The sequence below is a fragment of the Chelonia mydas genome, chromosome 8, assembly GCF_015237465.2.
Source record: "Chelonia mydas isolate rCheMyd1 chromosome 8, rCheMyd1.pri.v2, whole genome shotgun sequence".
NCBI lineage: Eukaryota > Metazoa > Chordata > Testudines > Cheloniidae > Chelonia > Chelonia mydas.
The window spans coordinates 5,068,154-5,090,000 of NC_057854.1; the positions used below are offsets into that span (position 1 = coordinate 5,068,154).

The 21,847-nt window shown below is 45.3% G+C and overlaps 1 protein-coding gene across 5 annotated transcripts in view; it reads right to left on the reverse strand.

Moving 5' to 3' along the window:
* Positions 1-10,632: 10,632 nt before the first annotated feature.
* The window catches only part of GRIA1 (glutamate ionotropic receptor AMPA type subunit 1), a 200,852-nt gene continuing 189,637 nt past the window's right edge, over positions 10,633-21,847 (reverse strand). For 3 of the 5 annotated variants that reach the window (XM_043552716.1, XM_007058426.4, XM_007058425.4), the window contains 2 exons: positions 16,854-16,988; positions 10,633-15,096 (listed from right to left, as the gene is read on the reverse strand). In XM_043552716.1, coding sequence (XP_043408651.1) covers positions 14,908-15,096; positions 16,854-16,988 — 324 coding nt within the window. In that variant the 3' untranslated portion in view covers positions 10,633-14,907. Of the gene's footprint in view, positions 15,097-16,853; positions 16,989-21,847 lie in introns of those variants that run through there. The other 2 variants (XR_005226561.2, XR_006292635.1) reach the window with 2 other exon arrangements.

Consider the following 21,847-nt stretch of genomic DNA (forward strand, 5'->3'; position numbering starts at 1 on the left):
CCAGACAGGTGTTTGATGGGAATGCCCTGGCTGCCTTTGGCAGACTATTCTAGAATTTAACTACCCTTATCATTAGACAGATTTCCTCATATCTAACCTAAATCTCCCTTGCTGCAGATTAAGCCCATTACTTCTTGTCCTACCTTCACTGGACATGGAGCACAGTCAATCCCCATCCTCTTTAGAGCAGCCATTAACATATTTGAAAACTATTATCAGTAGGGTGACCAGATGCCCCGATTTTGTAGGGAGAGTCCTGATATTTGGGGCTTTGTCTTATACAGGCGCCTATTACCCCCCACCCCCTGTCCTGATTTTTCACACTTGCTGTCTGGTCACCCTAATTATCAGGTCCCATCTCAGTCTTCTTTTCCTCAAGGCTAAACAGGCCCAGTGTTTTTAACCTTTCCTCGTAGGTCAGGGTTTCTAAACCTTTCATCAGTTTTGTGGCTCTTCTCTGGACTCTCTCCAATTTATTCACAGCTTTCTTAAAGTGTGGCCACCAGAATTGGACACAGTCCTCCGGCTGAGTCCTCCCCAGTGCTGGGTAGAGTGGGACAATTATCTCCCGTATCTTATGTACGACACTCCTGTCGAAACACCCCGCAAAACACTCTTTTGAAAAGCTACGAGGTGTTTTATCCAGCAAGCATTATCGAAAATTCAGTTGTCTGCTCAACAGCAATGATGGCAAATTTGGAGGCGACAGCCAATAACTGAAAAGTGCATCGGAAGGAGTTTAGCCCTGCTCCGTGAAGCCAGAACAAAAGAGTCACTATGAACGTCTCCATGCTATCGTTTCCAATTGCACCACCCCAAGCCTCAGTAAGAAGAGACAATACGAATGCATTACAAGGTCACAGTAATAATACTTCATACTTATGCAGGGCTCAGAGGGCTGGATTGTGCCTTTTAGCACAGCCCAGAGCAAGGAATGGTGGGTAAGTTGCACCTCCCCAGGAAACCCTGAGCCTATGGGGCTCCTTTTGAATTGGACGCAGTCCCTCCCCTGCTTCCTCCTTGCTCTGGAGGTTAGTCATTTGTGGCTGGCCTTTACCAACTGCAAATTATGTCATCCCCCTCCATCCTAGCCCCTACCCGCCTGTGCCAGCTCATCTTGGCTCCAGACATGTAGGTAAAAGCAGAACTATTCACCCACTGAATCCCTCCATGGAATAGGTGGGGCGGGGGAGAAACCCCCCACTAGCATGAGTAGCTAAGCCAGCCTTCCGGGCAACATGCATTAATATTCTCCTGCAGGAATAGACCAGCAATAAATGACTACCACTGTGGGGAGCAAGGCGGCATTGTGACCCAGAGGCATATCTGTGAGTCACAGCGCCTCCTGGGGCTACTCCAGGGACAGAGCAACAAACGCACTCCCACCCCCTTGCTCAGGGCTGTGCCTCAAGTTGCCATCCAGCTCTCCCTGAGCAACATCCTCCTCTGTCACTCATTGGGAAAATGCTCGATTCTATTACAGGCCGTGCTGGAACACGGCGTTGCCACCTGCAATTGCTGTCAGTGGCGGCATGAGGCTTAGGGCAGGGCAGACCCAGGTCTTCTTGCTGTGGTTCTGTTTCTTTGGAAGGGAACAATAAAAACATCTCAACTCCTGTAATTTGTGCCGTGAGAGTTCTTAGCAGCGTGTCACAGAATCAACAGACAACAGACGGGGAAAATAACCTCCAGCCGTGGTTCAATTCTTCTGGATTGCTATGGATCACTTCGTAGTGACGCTTAAATGCAAGGCACATTTTCTTAACAAATAAGAATCTAATGGATTAGGTCCCATCTAATTATGCATTCTGCATTAAGCTGGTGCACCCACTGTCTGCTGCTGCTGGCATAATTAAACTTAATATACTTTTAATGATGTCTTCTTAACTCATGCATTCATATATGATTAGAATCAAATGCAGACAAGCTGTCACCAGTCCAGGAGAGGATCTTTTTGCAGGTCCGGATGGCACTCATGCTGAAATATTAATAATGCAGATTTCAAGGTTAACAACATTGGTTTCGAAGCGGGGAATGCTTGTCATGCCAGCTGAGCTAATCCGAGACAACAAAACGGCAAGCCGTTCAAGTCCCGCCTCTCTTTGTCCTGGCACCGGGAGAATGTGAGTCTTACTTTGTCAGGAAGATAGTGTTTGTAAAATAAAACTCAAAAGGTAAAGTAACTGCCCTGGGAGCTGCAGGCAGCAGCCGCTAAGGGAGATGCACATCGAATGCCTTGACCTCTGTCCTGACTTCTGTGTGCTTTGTGGTGCTCTGCCTTTGAGCGCTCAGTCTTCGCTCATCTTCCCTGGGCTGGGTGCTCAGTCTGCAGGGGTGCTGGAACAATTTATAGAATAGGGGTGCTGTGAGCCACTGAACCAAACTGTCGACCCTGTATAAAATAGAAACCACTTCAACCCCGGGGGCTTGAGTTCTGCAGCACTCCCACCCCCAGTTCCAGCACCTATGTCAGTCTGTGCTCTTATAAGCAGAAAGTGGCCTGGTCTAGTGGCTTCGCAGTCAAAAGACTTGGTTCTGGATCTGCCACTGATTTGGGGCAAGTCCCTTTGGCCCATATTCACAAAGGTACTTAGGTCCCTAAATCAATGGGAGTTAGGTGCCTAAATACCTTTGTGAATCTGGGCCTTCACCTCTGCGTTTCCCCTCCCACCCCTTGTCTGCTTAGATTATAAACTCTTTGGGGCAGGGACCAGGTCTTATTACATCTCTGTGCAGCCCCTAGTGCAGCTGAGGCTTCTAGGTGTTACTGGGATATTGATGACAATGAGGAAACAAATGTACTCCCAGTGATTTCGCCTGATTAAACACTAGATTTAAAATAACCCAGAAGTTGCTTCTCACATTTCAGCATCTTGCAGGAAAGGGTTCAAAATTCGACTCCCAAGGAGTCTGTGGGGGAAGCAGCAAATATTTCTTTAGATACTGCATCGATTACAGAGCACTGCAGCTCAGTCTTGGGTTGTGCATGGAGACATGTATTTGTATGGAGCCGAATTCTTCTGTCCGTTGTCCAGCAGCAGAGCTGGCTTTTGGCTTGCCAAGATCAAGTTGTGAAATCATCTCCAATCCTTCTGACAGGAAAGAATTGATTTATTACGCTGCAATATATACTGCGTACAACACCGTGTACCTTTCATCTAAAAAGTCAGGCCGTATAGAACACGACATGTTATTAATTCTGATGCCAGCCAGAATGAAGAAGGAATTACTGCCAAGGGGATCCAGAGAGCATGTTAAACCATCCCAGCAGAGTAATGAACATACATTGTGGCTGTTACATTATACTGTATTGATCCCCAGGAATGAAAAAGTACCCTGACAGCCATCAAAGGCTCCTGTTAATAACGCTGTGTGTGTGTGCGTGTGCTGTATATAATTAACTCATGGAGAAAGCTGAGCAAATATTCCCTAATTAATCCTCCCAAAGCTCTGATAGGGAGGATTAACCCCATTTTACAGCTGAAAAACAGACCCAGAATGACAAATTCTCCTCTCATTCACAGCTGTGCAAAGCCAGGGAGAGTGGAAGTTACCATGTGCACTTCCCCAGGATCACTGAGAGCCCAGGCCTAGGTTCTAGCTGTTAGGCAACAACGCCTCTTCTGTATAAACCTGCACTTAAAAATAATACCCCCTCCCAAAGTGAAACATGGGCTTAAGTGCTTTGGAAGCTTGGGACCAGTGCACTCAGCACTTTGCAGGGTCGAGCCCTCGCACATCACCTCAACACCCTAATCCAGACCTCACCCTCTGGAGAAGGACCGGATGGGACACCACCAATGCCCCGCCATAACGTGCTGAAGGAGAGGAGGCATCGGTAATGCATGTGAGGCACTCCCATCCCCCTGGAGGCTGAGCACGTACACTGTCTCTGCAGCATCGTGCAGGTCCCCCATGTGCTAGGTGTCACCACGCCTCTCCCAGGACGCACTGGCTGGTGCAGCAGGGAAAGTAACTGGCTAGGGATAGATTGTTTCTGCCACCTGGAGCGAGGGGGAATCAGTGACCTTACTGAGGTTCTCAGAGTCTCTCACAATTTGCTCCCTGGGGCAGCACAACTATGCCCTGCCCCTTACTCAGGGCTTGTGGCAAAGCCACTACCTAGCTTTCCATAAGGATCACATTAGTGGGCCCCTACACAGGCAGCTCTTGTATTATTATTTTCTTTCTTTCTTTCTTTCTTTCTTTCTTTCTTTCTTTCTTTCACTTTCAGCACTGAAGCAGATTCTTGAGGCTCAGCAAACCAGCCCTTGTGTCACCTGCCAAGTAAAATCATTTCTGCCCTACTCATTTCAATGGGTTATTTAGCTCTCCAGGTTTTTAACTCGGGTCTTACATGGTTTTTGCATCAAGGGAAATAGAAACATTGCCTGTATTTTAAACCTAATCAGTAAATCCAGGAGCACTGTTTGGGTGTTTTACCGCCTGATTCGTCCGGGATGCCCAGTCGCCAGTAGTAACTCTGGCTTTGTTTCCCTCTTTCCACTTTACTAATAACTAACCATTTCTTTCTACAAGACATGCTCAACCAGAAATTACGGGGTTGATGCAGGAATTACTGGTGAAATTCTCTGGCCTGGGTTATGCAGCAGGTCAAACTAGATGATTGTAAGGAACTTAAAATCTATGACTGTATAACAAATGATCTGGCCTGAGCTGCTCACATATAGAAGACAGACACCTGCCCATGTGTAGAGCAGTGTGTGTTTGTACAGCACCAGGCACAATGGTGCTGGTCCATATCTGGGATTCTTAAGTGCTACAGTAACACATATAATAATAATATGGAAGGACCTGTTTTTATGTAATATCCTAGTATTGATCCTCTTATGTGGCTGTATGGAATAAACCAGATTAGGGCAGACTTTTTTGTACTCACAAATAGACACACACTGTGCAGCATGAGAACATCAGAATGGCCCTACTGGGTCAGACCAATAGTCCACCTAGCCCAGTATCCTGTCTTCCAACAGTGGCCAATGCCAGGTGCCCCCAGAGGGAATGAACAGAACAGGGAATCATCAAGTGATCCATCCCCTGTCGCCCACTCCCAGCTTCTGGCAGACAGAGGCTCGGGACACTTCAGAGCATGGTTTTGCATCTCTGCCCATCCAGACTAATAGCCATTGATGGACCTATCGTCCATGAACTTATCTAGTTCTTTTTTGAACCCTGTTATGGTCTTGGCCTTCACAACATCCTCTGGCAAAAAATTCCACAGGTTGACTGTGTGTTGTGTGAAGAAATACTTCCTTTTGTTTGTTTTAAACCTGCTGCCTATTAATTTCATTTGCTGACCTCTAGTTCTTGTGTTATGAGAAGGAGTAAATAGCACTTCCTTATTTACTTTCTCCACACCAGTCATGATTTTATAGACCTCTATCATACCCCCTTTTAGTCGTCTCTTTTCCCAGTCTTATTAATCTCTCCTCAATTTTGTTGCCCTTTTCTGTACCTTTCCCAATTCCAATATATCTTTTTTTGAGATGCGGCGACCGGATCTGCACACAGTGTTCAAGATATGGGCTTACTGTGGATTTATACAGTGGCATTATGACGTTTTCTGTCTCATTATCTATCCCTTTCCTAATGATTCCCAACATTCTGCTAGCTTTTTTGACTGCCACTGCACATGGAGTAGATGTTGTCAGAGACCTATCCCGAATGACTCCAAGATCTCTTTCTTGAGTGGTAACAGCTAATTTAGACCCCATCATTTTATATTTATATCATATACCTTATATTTGAAATTTGAGTGAGAAAATTTTGTGTCCTTTTCCATTTATCTTCTCAGCTGACAAAGACTGGTCTTGTTTGCAGGGCTGTTGTAGCCATGTTAGGCCTAGGATATGAGAGAGACAAGGTGGGCGAGGTAATGTCTTTTACTGGACTGACTTCTGTTGGCAGAGAGGACAAGCTTTTGAGCTACACGGACCTCTTCCCCAGGTTTGGAGAAGGTAAAACTTGGATTTTATCCCTTGGACAGAAGAACTGCTCTCATGGAAAAACCCTATGGCTCTTTGTAGGGAGGGAAAGAATAGGGGCCTATGGAAGTTGAATAATGTTCTATAGAAATAACCCTAAACCCCACAAAATGTAATAGAGAATGAGAACCTTTCTACAGGATGTTTAACCCAATTGGTGTGTTTAATAGAGATCCCTATCCTTGCTCTTGAATTCTCCCAGTTTCTAGGACAGCTTAAAGAGTCTATAGAAAGCTCATCATTATGCATTAAATTCTATAGCCCTTTTTCATAATGGCAAGACCATCCCTTTCTCCAGCTCTCTTTGTGGTGACGCTGACCATGGCTGAGAACTTGCAGTGCAGCACGGTGTGACATGTCACTATGAAGAAATGCTCCCAATATTTCTTCTCCAGGGCTGGGTGGTGGGTTGGTGGGTTCCTGGTCTAACCTTTCCCCACTGGAGAGTTGTATTCCCATCTGTACTTAGATTTCAAGTGAAGGTGGCTTTATTTGGTGCTCTAAATCGATTTCCTAATGGAAGTTTACTTGCAGTACAAAGCCACTGCATGCAGGTTGATGTGACTAGTGTCTGCTCAGGAGAAGCCCAGCACCAGAATAGCAAGGGGTGCTTCTGGGGAGAGCTGCGTCAGGAGTATTGCACTGTGCTTGGCTTCCCTATTCCTGATTCCAGAGAGTTAATTTCATAGGAGCTAAATTCATTCACAAACTTACACTCATCCCATAAACACAAACCATCATAAATGAAGACTTGGAAGAGAACACAAGTCCGGCTCAGTGTCTTCAGTGAGATAGTAAAGCTGGGAGGGATTTCATCTTCATAATAAACTGGATCAACGTGAATGATTGTTTCCATGGAACTGAACAGTTTGTCTGGCACTCTCTAGTGTCTCCTGATACTGGGTTTACATATGGATCCTGCCACTGCAGGCCCTGCCCCGTTGAGGTGGCCGTGGTAGAGTGATATCACCCTGTTCCTTTGCATGCGGCTAATTACACTGATACCAGAGATGCAGACATGCTGGCACGTCACTCAGCAGCAGGCTGCCAGCAAACACAAACAGGGCCGGTGGCTGAAGCAATGACAAATTGATTCATGCCTGTGAATAACGAGGATGCACCAGGGGAGTCTGTGTTCAGGGAGGTCAAGAACTACAAGAATCAGCAGAGATGACTTTTAAATGTACACGGGGTAGATCTGGTGCTTGTGGCCAAGCACATGCAGGCAGGGACTGTGTCAGACTTGCCCACACTGCTGCACGGTACCCACAGCAAACTCCAGCTATTCTAAGCCTGGAGCCACAAACTCTCTATCCTGACACACAGTTCCATGGTTTAGCAGAGTGTGTAATACAGACAGAATGTGACCTCACCCCGGATTTGCAGTGGAACCCAAATCCAGCTGGGACGCTTCCCTGGTTTCATGTTTTGATGCAAAGCTAAGTGCAGAATATGTCCATTGACAGCTTCACTCTGGTTCCCAAGCCTTCCTAACACCTGGGCCAGGTTTTAAGTGAACCTACATCTACACTTGGAGCTAAGGGTTTGACGTGCTCGTGCCGGCTGTCACTGAGTTAGCGAACTAAAAATGGTAGCATAGCCATGGAAGTTTCCACTCACAGGTTTCCACTGAGTTTTGCTTGGAGATTTTGGGTTAGTTTGAGCCCAGCTCTGGAAGCAAAACTCAGGGGAAAGCAATTGCAAACCCCGATCGATCAAAAGGGGGTGAAAATAACCCCATGAACCTCGGTGATGAATGGTGCCCTCTGATCCCTAGAGCTGACATAAACATCAAGAAGTGTCCTGCTCCAAAGATGGACAGTTTGGTGCTCCTGGGGAACCCTCTGCCTCCCCCTGACCCTGAGATCAGAAAGACAGGACATTATCACGAGCGCCTCATGTAAATGGGCCCGATTTGTAGTTGTGGGGCAGAGTGGAAGCGGGAAGGTGATCAGAATATGGGCAGGACCAGTGCCTTCCTCTAGACACCTGCCCACTTTCTGGACTGGGCCAACCGGTCGTTAGGCCCCTGACACTTTGCTGTGCTACAGGCACCCCCTGCCCCCACTGCTTGGACATTTTATCACAGGGGAGAGCAAATGCTGGGCCATTATTTATCTGGCAGGGTGAGAAGCCGGGGCCATTCTGCCCTGGGGATCCTTCCCCATTCAGAAAATTAACAGCTCAGTAAAATGACGGTACCTTCATCTCTGTTATCAGCTTCCCAGTGTAGGGCTTCCTTGTTCCAGATGGAGGGCCCATGCCAGGGGAGCTGGTCCTGGACTCAAAGCAGCAGCTGGAGGGCTTCAGGGGAGGCTCTGCCCTTCAGTGAACAGCCCAGCTGAGGGCGAGGCACGCTTTCACGTGTGCGCTTAACGAACGAGCAGATGCCCAGCTGAGGAGGACTGCAATGGTTTGCTAGAAATACCACCGCAGTGCAAAGTATTAGCTCCCAAAGACTGCCCTTGCGTCAGGTAGAGGGGTCCCTCCTCAATCAGCTAGCAGCGAAACCTCTTCACTTAAGGTGGGCCCGCATAACTCCTGCTCCTAAATTTTGCGGCTCATGTGGCTGCCAACACAATGCTTAGCCTATCGCACCTTTAAAAGGCTTTTGGCAGCTCTCAGGAGAGGAGCTGGTTAAGCACTGTTAACCTGGCTGTGGGAATGGGAAACAGAGGCAGAGGGACTGGCTTGATGCAGAGTTGCACCGGTTTAACTTGTGATTTTAAACCAATTTAAAGGGGGGCCAAATGCTGTGTGAACACTTTCATTTTGGTTTAAACCAGGCTTATTTCAGTTTAGCTCAAAATTGATTAGGAACAGGTTTAAACTAAACTGAAACAGGTCACCCAAACTAAAAATATTGTCTACACAGGCAGGGGGTTACACTGGTTTAACTAAACCAGTGCAGATTTGTGGCTACAAAGAGCAGAGAGGATAAGGGCTTGTCAACTGGGGAAAGTTTTACTAGTTATACAGGTAAATCATACCAGCATAGTTAAATCGATATAGTCATACCAGCATAGACCCCTGTGTGGAAACGCTGATTCCAGTATTATTTCTTATTCTCATTTCAGTTTAGCTTAAACCCCTTCCAAAGTGACACAAGCAAAACCAGTTAAAGGCCCTCTAGTTCTGGAATGAGTGTGTCGACATGGGGAGTTATATCAGTATAACTATGGCAGTTTAAATCACAGCTTAGCTTATACTGGTATAACTATTCCAGGTAGAGAAGCCTTAAGTGACTTGCTCAAGGCCAGTTTTAGAGCCAGGACTGGAACAAAGGGATTCTTGACTGCCAGGCCTGTGCTCAGATCCCTAGGTCAGATTTCTGTTCTGGGAAAGCTCCGCCAGTTCTGCCTGTTTTCCCATTAGCGCAGTAATGTGGGAACAGTTTGCAAGAAACCAAAAGGGCTTCAGAGAAAGACCTTCCCGAAACTGAGAATTCCCTGGCACTCTAACCTGAAAAGAAACCATCCTTCATAGCTCAGTCCCCTAGAGTTTTCTAATTGATTTTAGCCACTGTTATTTTATTAGTAAGTAAATAAAACAAAAAAACCCTCGTTCTGTTGCCCCTATACATCACTGACGGTGAGATGGCCCATTAGACATTCCAATATACGGGGAAAATTGTTGTCTAGCAAGACGTGTAAGATATGATTGGCTGCACATTCCTGGTGGGTTCAGAAGGGGACCAATCTCTGTCTGTTCTGTGACTCTGAAGAGCCATGCTCCAAAAAGCTAAGCTTCCATGTGAAACAATGAATTGCATTTCTAGCCCTTCCAAATGGCAGCAAAATAACCAACTGTAGACTGAGTCTGCAGAAAGCCTGAAACAGTAGCTCTAAGAGAGCTGTGAACTGACCTATACACCTTAGTGGGACTCTGAAACCTAACAAGGACAATTTAAATGTTAATGTCTTACACTATTTCAGTGCTTACTACTGTAGCAGAAACATCCAGTGCATGTGTTTATTCTACAACCTCAAATTGCCTGCCACCCCTCCCAGGTATCCCTTGTTCAGCTGCCAAGACATCCAGCTTCTTCTATCTAGTCACTTTTATAGGGTAGGTTGGCTTTTTCCAGATGAGAATCTGTGGCATATTGAAAATTCAGAGGCACAATAAAATAAATGGAATTTAATATCAAAATAAGTCACACAAATTACTGCAACTGATAGTATTATTCATTTCTATATATAATTTAATATAAGCGTTCAGTTTAGAATTCCCCAAAATCTGCCACTGAATTTTCAGAGACCAGGGGTTTGTGTGGCAGAATTCAGTTCAGCTTGCTGACAAGATACAGATCCTCGGTTATAGAACCATAGAAACGATGGGCTGGAAGGGACCTCAAGAAATCATCAAGTCCAGCCCCTTATGCCTAGGCAGGACCACAGAAACCTAGACTATCCCTGACAAGTGTCGTCCAACCCTGTTCTTAAAAACCTCTAGTCATGGGGATTCCACAACCTCCCTTGGAAACCTATTCCAGAGCTTAACTCCCCTCATAGTTAAAAAGTATTTCCTAATATCTAGCCTAAATCTCCCATGTTGCAGATTAAGCCCATTACTTCTTGTTCTGCCTTCATTGGGCATGGAAAACAGTTGATCCCCATCTTCTTTATAACAACCCTGAACATAGTTGGAGACTTTTATCAGGGTCCCCCTCCGTCTTCTTTTCTCAAGACTAAACGTTCTCAGTGTTTTTAACCTTTCTTCACTGGTCAAGTTTTCTAAACATTTTTTAAAAATATTTTGTGTTGCTCTCCTCTGGACTCTCTCCAATTTGTCCACATCTTTTCTGATCACTATTGGAGGATACTTTTACAGGGACATAGGCTTATTCTTCTTCCATTTCTTGCCCATCTTTAATTGCTGTACTGTGAGCCAAAATGGATTCTCTTTCGTTGTGCGGGAACACTGGCACGGCCACACTAGATCAGACCCAAGGTCCATCTAGCCCAGTATTTTGCCTCCAAGAATGGCTGGAGGAAGATCCTTCAGAGGCAGAGGCAAGGAAAGTGTACAGTAGGCAGTTATGAAATAACTTGCCCACAGGAAAAGTCTCTTCCTAGCCCCCATCAGTTAGGGGTCATCTGATACACTGAAGTACGAGGGTTTATATGCCCTTTCAAACGTTGGTTGTCATCCCCTGCACCACTTTCAATCCTTACTAGTGTAACTGTAGCTGATCTCATTACCTGTGTAAATGTCTGAGCTGTTTGAATCCTGCTAACCTTTTCACCTCAACGATCTCTTGTTACAAGGAGTTCCACAGGCTAACTGCGTGAAAGAGAATGGGAAAGATGTCAAGTGTTCCAGTCTCTGAGATACAGTGACATCTTGAATAAAAGTCAAGACTGGGGAGGGTTTTTGGACCAGTGCTGGTTCTGATTTGACTTGGAGCTGACAATACCTCACGGATTGCAAAAACAAACTAAAAACCTCCTATTCTGTTCCCAACCCCCGCCCCCTCCAAAACTCCAAACAAACAAGAAAGCCCTCAGCATTCCCCACCCCCCCCATCCACCACAAATGATATTTTTGCCTTCACTCGTTGGGTAAATATTTGATAGATTCCCAAATTGAACCTGAAGCAGTTTATTTGGCTGCTGTTCACAAGTCAGGCACAGCAAAAATCAAGGAAATCTAGTTTGATTCAGGTTGGGTAAGACTGCCTCTGGGGTAACATCATTTTCATATCACACATCCAGCACTGGCACAAAATAGCATGGACAGCTATGAAAATGGACCGTGAAATCTCGGTACTTAAATTCCAGGCGATATTTTTCATTTCTTATGTAAATAAAATCAAATAAAATTAAAAGCACCATTTGCAAAAGAGAACACAAAACGAAAAATGTTTGTATGTTTGATCAAGCAAAATCCCTTTGTAGTTCTACCAAGAAAGAGAGTTAAAACAAAGAGAGCTATTAAATAAAAGATCCAGGTACCAAAGAGCAAAATTTAATGAAAGCCGAAACTGTTAACTATGGATTCCTGTTGAGAAAAAATGTCAATGTCTTTAAGAGTTTTCCCATTATTCTAGTTTTAAGAAAAGTGTAGTAAAAATACATATTACAAGTTAACATTTTTTTCCACGCTTTTGTCTCATTCCTTTTTTCACCCCTCCATTGATCAAAAGCATTCTAAGATTGAGTCTCCTGTCTTATTTTCACAGGCATTCAGTCCTATCACAGAAAGTTTGTTCCTACAGGGCCATCTAACTGGCTGTTTCAATTGTTGGACAGAGCTTCTTTGATTCCCTGCCACAAAGGTAGCGGGGTCTTTGAAGGTTGATGGGGCTTATTTCCAATTCCACAGAAAAGTGAATCTCTGCAGCCTGCTCTCAGTGCAATTTCAGGTGGCAAAATAACTGGGTTATGAAAGGCCCTGGGACAAGAAAAGAATCAAGCCTCAGACTTTCCCAGAAGAGCTCTGGGACAGAAGCAGGAAAGCACCCTCGATGCCTGCTCCACTCCTGAACGTATACAGAACTGAAGTAAAAAAAAATAAAGAGGTGGATAAAATAATAATAATAAGCGCAGAGATGGTGCCCTTGAAGAGTTATTCTGAGTGGCTGATGAAAGTGCTTGTCTGGATGAAAGATGGAGACTACAAGGGTTTCCACTGGCAGGGAGAGAACACACAAGGGCACAAGACATGCGGTGCCCTAGTTAGGGTCCTTGAGTTTTTGACTTGCCAGTTTCCTGAGGGTGACCGTAGGAGGAGTAGAGTCAGAGACAATAGATGGGTAGCAAACAGCTAAATGGTAAAGAACAGTTCAGAGCAGGTCAGTCGTTAAAGGTTGCTGACATACAGCACCGCACCATGAATCATGCGCTAAAGAGTACTGGTTTTCAGCCAGTCGTGCTTATGAAAAACCACTCAGGGAAATCTTCATCACCGACCTGCTCAAGTTATTTGCTTGTTACTTTCTCATCAAACTCTCTCTTCTCTACCTGTCCTCCTCACGCCCCCAGTTTCTCCACTTGCCACGTTGCAATCTCTGTTACTTTACACATAAAGCAGCCCATGAGCCTCTGGTGGCAGCCCCTTGTCACTGTGCAGCGTTCTCACTGGCTTTTGGAAGAAGCTTCAACCTCTTAAAAAATCTGAAGTGACTGTTCAGACACAAGTGGTGGAAGTGTGGGGAGAGGAACGGGGTAGGAAGGGTATCTCTTTGACAGATCTTCTATCTCTCTAGAAGGTCCCCTTTAAATGATTTGCTTTTGGGGAGGCCCTCTCAGTCCCCAAATGAAAAACATTCTACTGTCCATGCTGGCAGCTTCATAAAATGAAAATTTTGTAGCAAAAATAAAATTAAAAAAATACAGTGGGGCAACATTGCCAGCAGCTGGACCCCTGCTGCATGTCTCGCAATCTGGATTTTGCCATTTCATTTCCAGTAGTAGCAGCACTGGGTTTTGGATCATAGACAGACTTTTCTGTACCAAGCAGGGGAACCAGCTGGCCACTTGTGAGTTCCATTTGCTTGCTGAGGATGAATAGGCCAGAATCCACTGCCGTTAGCTTTGCCACCAATGGGACTGGACAAGTGGTGATTTCTGAAGCTGAATTCAACTGGGTCCAACTTCAAGGAAGCATCACAGAAGCTTGTGAAGCTCTTGAGGGATGTCCTCCTCGTTTGTTTGATTACATGGGATCTTAGTTCTTCTCAGGAGGCTGGCTTGGCCAGTTAACCATGAAATGTCCCCTTTCATTCACAACTGGCCATAAGGGAATTTCACAGCCAAAAAGCAGGAATGTCCAGAGTGTAGCTCCACCATTTCTAGCTCCATTTTACTTGTTAGCAGGCCGTCTGTTTGCTTTGTAGATGGTTTACTCCAGGCTCAGGGTGGTTCTGTCATCAAAGAGAGCATGTACAGAAGCAAAGCAATGAAGAAATGGGTGACAATTGCCCATTAACCCCAGATAAGTTAGGCAGGGGGTTGGACGGATGTTATATTTGCTTTATCTCTTCCATACGCAGCAGTCTGCCATGATCTTAGTCCACTGCTGACTTGTCCACTCTAGCCTGCCATGTGTGGGGGTTTCCCCTCTGCAGGGTCTGGTATGGATTCATACCCCAAGTTCAGAGCAGCTTTCCCTTGAACCACCATTAATCTTCTCTGGAATAGTTATGACATTGGCCTTGGCCTCTTTCACCGCCAGTTACAACTTTCAGCCATTGTCTCCATCCAGCCACTCCCTCCCCCTTTCTCCACCAAAGTCGATTTCTGTTGCGGTGTCAGTTATTTTCTTGTCTCTAAAGTCCTTTTTTTTTATAGGGAGAATGGAGAGATCCCTCCACAGTACTATCAGCCTTGTTACAACAACGCCGCCCCCACAGTGCTGAAGCAACAGATGGCAGAATCGTGATGAATCACAGGGTTATATGCTGACACTCCCAGTGAGTTAGGTTTGCCTTTTATTTTCCTTTCATTGTTAGTAGCTCAGACATTATGGTTTGCATCCCACACTGAACCTGACTAAAGGGTTGAGTGGGGAAGGGGGAGAAATGATGTCACCCTGACACCATGGGAATTGGTAAGAAAAAATATATATATTGCACACACAAAGACTTATTAACAACCAAGTTAAAACAAAATGGCACAGTCTTCCTCAGTGCTCCAGTGGGTCTGCATTCCAGGATGGTCCAGGAACCTGCTGAATCCCGTTACCCGTCTCCTTATCGCAGTACAGACTGCTATTGTTCTCCTGCCTGTGGATCTATCAGCAAACAACAAAGAAAACAGATTTGATTTCCTCAGGAAGATCCATCGAATTGTCCCTTTTGTCGTCGTTGTTTTTCTTGCATTTGTTCGGTTTGGTTTTGGCACTGGAGGGGTGGGGCTGGCGAGACCCGGCTCTCACCCAGGTGATGCATCGTGGCCGATTATAATCCCGTAGCTCCCAGGGACATCCCAGTGCTGTGACTCATGCATGGAATCGCCTGCATGGATTTGGGGAAATCATGGCTGACCACCCGTCCATTTTCTCCGCTGCTTCCTGCTGTAGCTGGCCTGGGAAGGGTTGCTGTCCTTATGGCTTCGTTGATTGATTGCTGTGGGATCAAACAAAAACCCTTTTTAGGAGGGACGGGGGGGTCTCCCCCTGTCCTTAGAAATGTCTGAAAAGTTACAATATGAAATACTCTTGCTTCCTTTGTCTTTATCTTTCCTTCATTCCCTAACTCCAGCAACTCCAGTTCTGTATTGCATCTATTTTACTTGCTTACACCTCTTCTAGATTCCAAGTTAAACGATTCCGTAACACCTTGAGATACAGGGCACACGTGTCATGTGCAGAAAGTGCTCCACCTATCGACCGGGTAAGTTATTGACCATTTAAATACATGGTGATCTCTAAGGCCCTGATCTTGCAAACAGTTAAGGCATTCTCATATGAATAAGATAAGCATATGCCTAAGGCTTTGTCTACACTGGCAAAACAAGATGTGCTAGGAAACCTAACCTAATTTTCCCAGTCTAGACAAAGTCTAAGGTTGTCTACACTTCGAAATTTACCGAAATAGCTATTCTGGAGCAGTTATTTTGGAATAAGGTTCAGTATTAGATTCAGCCATATTAGTGGCATATAAAACACAACTCCTATTCTTCCTTTACCTTTCCCCAACTCTCATTGGTTCGGGCTTATTTTAAATCTCAGTGGGGAAAGAGATATTACACATATTTGGTTGATTAAATGTGTAATCATCATTGGTGAAACATTAACAATGTTGAAATAGAAACATGTAAACTGAAGAAATGATCATGTATTCAGTTTTCAAATCTGGGTAAATTTTAGTGCTCATAGAAGTGAGACTCTCATAGGACTAGTTAGACGTAACCTAAATGCCGTAGTGACACATTCTGACTGGCTTCCATGCTCACTGGAGTGGTCAAGTGGAGGATATAGGGGACAGATTGTTTTCAAAGGGCACAATTAATGCCAAATTTTTACCCGTAAATGGTAATCCACCCCAATTCCCTTGCTTCTCATATGAATCAAGATGAATTCATTCCACAGGCACTCTCTGGTTATTAAACCTGCATACCCAGAAGTCTCTAGTATAATCCTATCTGCTCTTTGCCATGGCACTCTGAAAGGATAACAGTACCATGTGGGGGAAAGGTCTAGTTTGTTAAAAACGGTGTCCCTAAGTCTCCAAATGTGCAGATGCACTTTGAAAGATTTGGGTGCATACCACAGTACATTTTCTGCGAAAATGGTGTTCACGGAGTTAATGATACTCTGTTTTACCTGAGATTGTTGGATCTAGGAATTGGTCCAGCAATAAGATACAGCAAATGTTCTAAGCAGCCACCATTATTGCTTAAATATAAATAGCATCAGCACAGTAACACTTAATGGAATTACAGGGGCTGATTCACTACTGAATTACTCCATTTTTATCTTGATGCAACTCCATTCTTTTTTTTGGCATGTATTTACACCAGTGTGAAACTGAAGTAAATGCAGTAGTGCATGAGCCCAACAGACTGCAGCCTTGAAGAGCTAGTCTTTGTTTCCTTGAAGCTAGACTGTAAGGAATTGTGATACATTCCTATGGTCATTCATGCTAGGGTTTTGCTTTGTATTTGAGATCTGCATTTGCACTACACAATGGTGTAGATCTGACTTGACTGTCAAATAACTCATGTATTCATATTAGTTAGCTCCCTCCATTCATTCTCATTCTTTCCTTTCTAAACACATCAACTAGCGTATTCACATCATCATCCCTATAACATGGGTTTCCACCCCGGGTCTGGGCTGCATCCGGTTTAGGAGCCTGGGTGGTGTCAGAGAGATGTAAAAGGCCTGGGAATGTGTTGCCACCTTCATCCGCTTTGTTTCACTTCTGGACTTGTAACAAAACTCGACTAAGGCAACCAGCATGGCTAGTCCGAGCCCTCCGATCAGGATATAGAAAACCCCGGCCACGTTGCTGAGACTCAGAGCACTTGTCTTGTCCTAGAAAGAAAGGAAAAGGGGACGGGACATGTGGGAGGGGGAACAGCCAAATGAATATGGCGTTGCTTTGTAAGAGGCACAGTACAATACAGTAACACTGGCATGTCACCATCTCCCTCTTTAAACACAGGCATGACATTTCTAAGAGCATTTTCAATTTTTGATTCAATTTCTTTTCAATCTAATGTTTCCCTCACACAAACGAATAAACATTTCTCCAGCAATACAGCTCTATGTAAAGGTTTGGGTTCTGCTTTTCAATCATCAAACTTAAACACTTATTTACCCCAAATCCCTAGTTTAAATTATTGGTTAAAAGAAGAAAAAATTCTCTGTGTTTGTGACATTTGCATGTCCCCAGTTTTGCTCCTGAAATTACCCATTATCTTGGAAATGCTTGTTCCTTTAGTCCTAGATTGTATCCCCCGCAAATTCTGTTGCTGAGCAACACGTCAAGATGCCTTTATTTTGTTAATTATTATTATTTCTCAGTACAATATTCAGGTGACACTGGAGATGAGTAGTCCTCAGATTTGAGTTTGATTTCTATTTCAAAGGCAATTATTGCATATGTAACTGAGATGCGTGTCTAACTTAACTATTTGATTCTCCAGAAATAGGGTTATTGATTGCAATTACTCATATCGGATACTTGTATAATGATGTGACAGACACCGTCTAATTAATCCCCATGGCAACCCTGGTTAGGAGGCAATATCATATTGCCTCGTTTTACAGATGGGGAAACTGAGTCACAGAGCGCTGGATTCAGCCCTGGTGTTAGCAGGTGCAACCCCACTGAAGCAAACAGAATTGCCTCCACTTGCACCGGGGCTGAATTTGGGCTGCAGAGGTTTACCCAGGCCACATAAGTCCCTAGCATTGAAGAATTCCTGAGTCCCCTGATCATTTATTTAGACCACACTCCCTCCTTCGGTTAAAAGTTAAATAGACCTTCCTGCTAAGTGCTAATTGCTGCTCTGTGATATCAAATAGACACTTGTTCGCTATTAAGGAATGCTGAGGGCAGGCCCAGTGGCATGGTATTTAGTGCTCCATTCTGCCATGTGGGAAGCCAGGGCTAGACTGATAGCGCTTGGTAGGTCAGGCATTCTGGGCTGAGTGCTCAGCCCCTGGGCAGGAAGGGAGAGCCATGTGTTGCTCATCAGTGATCCAGCCAGTTAAAGAGGAGGATTAAATGAACTCTGGCACTAATTGCTGGGAGGAGCAGAGCTCTGCTCACATGCAGTCTCCATCAGCTGGGTGGTTTCATGATGCTGAACTGACATTCTGACAAACATGGATCCTGTGATACAAAGGATTTGTTTATTTCATGGACTATGCAGATTTCGGGAGGATTGGTTTGCTCGCGTTCCTTGGGCAGGTCTTACTCTAAGCAGGCAGCAGCTATCAAATCCTTGAAAGGCCCCTTCAACCAGCGGGGGAGGAATCTGTGGCCAGAAAGATACAAACAGGTATTTCCGGACAAGTGTTAAAATTACATGAGCATTAAAAAGGCTTCCGGGATTTAATAATTCGGTGGCCATACAGGACTTTCCAGGCATCCACTATCTGACTCACAGGGGCTTTAGGTAGGCACCACAACCCCCTTGCAGGTGAAGAAGTGTTTATTAACTAAGGGCACCTTAGAAAGTCCCCCTAATTCTTGGAGCAGGTGGCGATTCTTGGGTCAAAAATATTTTTAGAAGAAAACCAGCCTTTTATTTCAATAGGAACATTTTTCATGAGAACTTTTGTTCCTTGTGAAATATTCTGTTTTATTTGACAGACCAGAATAAAAATTTCAGGAAAAAAATAACTTTTTTTGTTTTTGTTTTTAAATTATTCACAGGAAATACTTACCAGGTACTGACCAGCTCTACTCTGCTGGGCAGTTCAGTAAACAGGATCCCTTTCTCTAATGTCCTCTTAGCGCATTACAGGGCTCCCTTTGGAACACGCACTACAGCACATACCGTGGGGCACTGACGTAACTTCCCACACCGGATTCCTTCAGCCAGAAGGTGGAAGTGCTACTCAGTCAGAGTAACAGCTGCCAACTGTGCATATAATCTGGGTGGATGGAAAAGTCTTTAACTTTGATTTCTTTTCCCTCTCAATTAACCCAGGCCTCAAGAGCCTTGAAAGCAGGATTGCCATTGTGCAGTGCACTTTGCGGCCACATGGTATTGAGACCTACCCTAGGTGTTTAAGCATGAAGTCGACCTGCTCCAGAAGCTCATCCCAAGGCATGTTGCTTCCATCTCTTGCATAGCCTTTGCCATGTCAGTCAGATTATTATCTAGCCCATTCTTTCAAGCATGCTCTCTCTAACTGAAGTTAATTTGCAGGTCCCTTCTTAGCTTTTTGGGTGTGCAACATCTCCTCCTCTAACCTCTGTCTCTGCAGCTGCCACATCTGCAGGAATCATTCTGTGGTCTGTCTTTCCATGTTTTCTCCCATTCTTGATTGTGTTTTGTTGCAGTATGTTTTCTCTGAAGATTACTTGGAATCAAATTTAAGAGCCACTTGAAGTCTTCAAGGCAGTTTGAGCAGATATTTGACAGGGCAGACCAGTAGCTACCAAGAAACAGGGTTAGGCCTGTCATATAACACACCTCTCCAAAGGCATATTCTAAAGGAATTTCACCTGCCAGACAGAGAGACTGAGAAGACCTAAGTGGGTTCCTCAACTTTTTGCTCTCCTTGTCATTCTGGGCTGCCATGTCTTGCCACAGTATCCTCCCATTTCCTTTCCATCTTAGTTGTCGGATTCACATGGGAGGTGTCATTCCATTAGCTTTAATGGGAGTGGGATCTGGCAGATAGGCTCCTATTCTGTCTGACTTATGCTAGCTATGAATCTTTTGGTCTGGTCTAGTCCTGATGGCATTATACTGCCAGGCTCCAAGCAGGGCAGCCAAAGATGGCAGATCCACCACAGCCTCTTTGCTTTTCAAATCTCTCACAGTGTGTTTCTGTTCCAGCTGCTACTTTTTTCTCCTGAGTCATTTTACCCCTGAAAATTGAGTGAACTGAAAGTCGTCACTCCTTCCTCGTCCCTGACAGCTGGAGAAGTCCGGTGACTGCACCCCTTCAGCTGGGGAGAGCAGCTGCAAAGCCCAGGGGTATCTGCCTAAATTTCACTACTGCCACAGTAGTGACATAGTCCCAAAACAAGGGCACTAAGAATCCAGGGGACAAGTCTGGCTGCAGCTGAGCCATGAGGAACACTGAAATCACACGGCGTTTGCTTATCTCAAAGCCTGTTGTCGGGATCCCGGGTTAGAATTGAAATTGCTCCAATGGTGGCTGTCAGCTTCTTTTCTTTTACTCCTTTTCTTCCCTCCGCAGGCAGGATTGAGTTTCTAATCAGCAAGCAGTTCTCTAGCATGTGACCACTGTCTTGCAGATGCAATTCCTTCCCAGTGGATAAGAAGTACCCGGCTCACTAAAGGGCTGTGAGGGCTAGGAAACAATGCCTGCCATGCCATGGCTTTATCTGCTGTTTCAAAGCAGGATCCTCATTTAATAACACTACTACTAACACAAAGAAATGTACCCGTCCTGCACTAACTGCCAGCGAGAACCCAGCCCCCTCGCTGACCCTCCAGTCCTCGCCATTTGGGCTTTGTGACACCACTCCAGAGCAGATGCTCTCCCAAGGAGTTTGCCCATCATGCAGCCAGCTTGTTAGTGGGAGTGTAAATGTCACAGCTTGTCTCCTGCAGAGGCCGAGAGTTACGGTGGGGGGAAGATTGGCAGGTGAAAAGAGAAAGAAAAGCCCGCTGTTCAGAAAGCGCGGCATCATCGCCATGGCAACCAGGCACCTTCCAGTCTGTTCCTTTCAGCCAGTGCCACTCGTCGTTATTTATTCTGCTCTCCTGAAAGCCTTTCGGGCGCAATTTCCTTGGCTTCTCAGCAGGGGAGCTCCCCTCCCTTCACCTGCACAGCCAGAGCCCATTCAGAGCAAACGGTGACCTTAAGGCAAGTAGTCCGGGCCCTCGCGGCCCGCTGAGAATGTGAACTGGTTCTTTGAGCAAGATGGCTGCATTAGCCACCAGGCTTCCCAGGACCCAGCAGAAGCCTGCGACCTTTACACCAAACACCAGCCTGCCTTCTCCCAGGAGACCTTTTAAAGCCCAGCATTGAACCATTTAGTTCTCTAGCTGTCGGCCTGGAGCACCATTGCGGGACTGCGAGGGGAGGATTTGTACACGACAGATAGTGGACACAATTATGTGGAAAAAAGGGAAACCAAGAAAAGGTTTCCTGAGGTGAAAGGCCACCATCGGCTTGAGAGCCAGCCAATTTCAAAAAACACGGTTTCAGCAGCTACTCCTGCCCGAGTCCGCCTCTCTGTTTTGAAAGTTTTGCAATCACAGGCCCAAGCCTGGTACCTGCATGTGTGTGGGCAAACCCCTGCGCCTGTCTACAGCCTCACTGTCTTTGATGGAGTTCCCCGTGGGTGCAGGGAGCTGTCCATATGGGGGTAACTGCAAGATGGATCTGCACTGGCCTGCTTTGAAAATTGCTCCTGTCTTCTCTGCTGCCTTACGGAACACCTGCCTGGACAGCAGGGCAATCTGATGGATTACATGGGAAACCAGTGAAACTAACTTATACACACAGTGCTCTCAAAGGCACAAAGTAACTCAGCTCTAACCTCTGTCACTTACACAAACCCTAGAGGATAGCTGGAACAGCAGTAGGTAAAAAGTTTTCACAGAGAGTTGTGTTTTTAAAACTGACTGCCTCTTCCAAATGTTTTTTCAAGGTAATATGTTGTTCCTTTGGTTACAAAAGAGAGACAGGGACTTTGGGAAGTCAAAGTTTATCTGGAAGAGAAATTCCCCAAG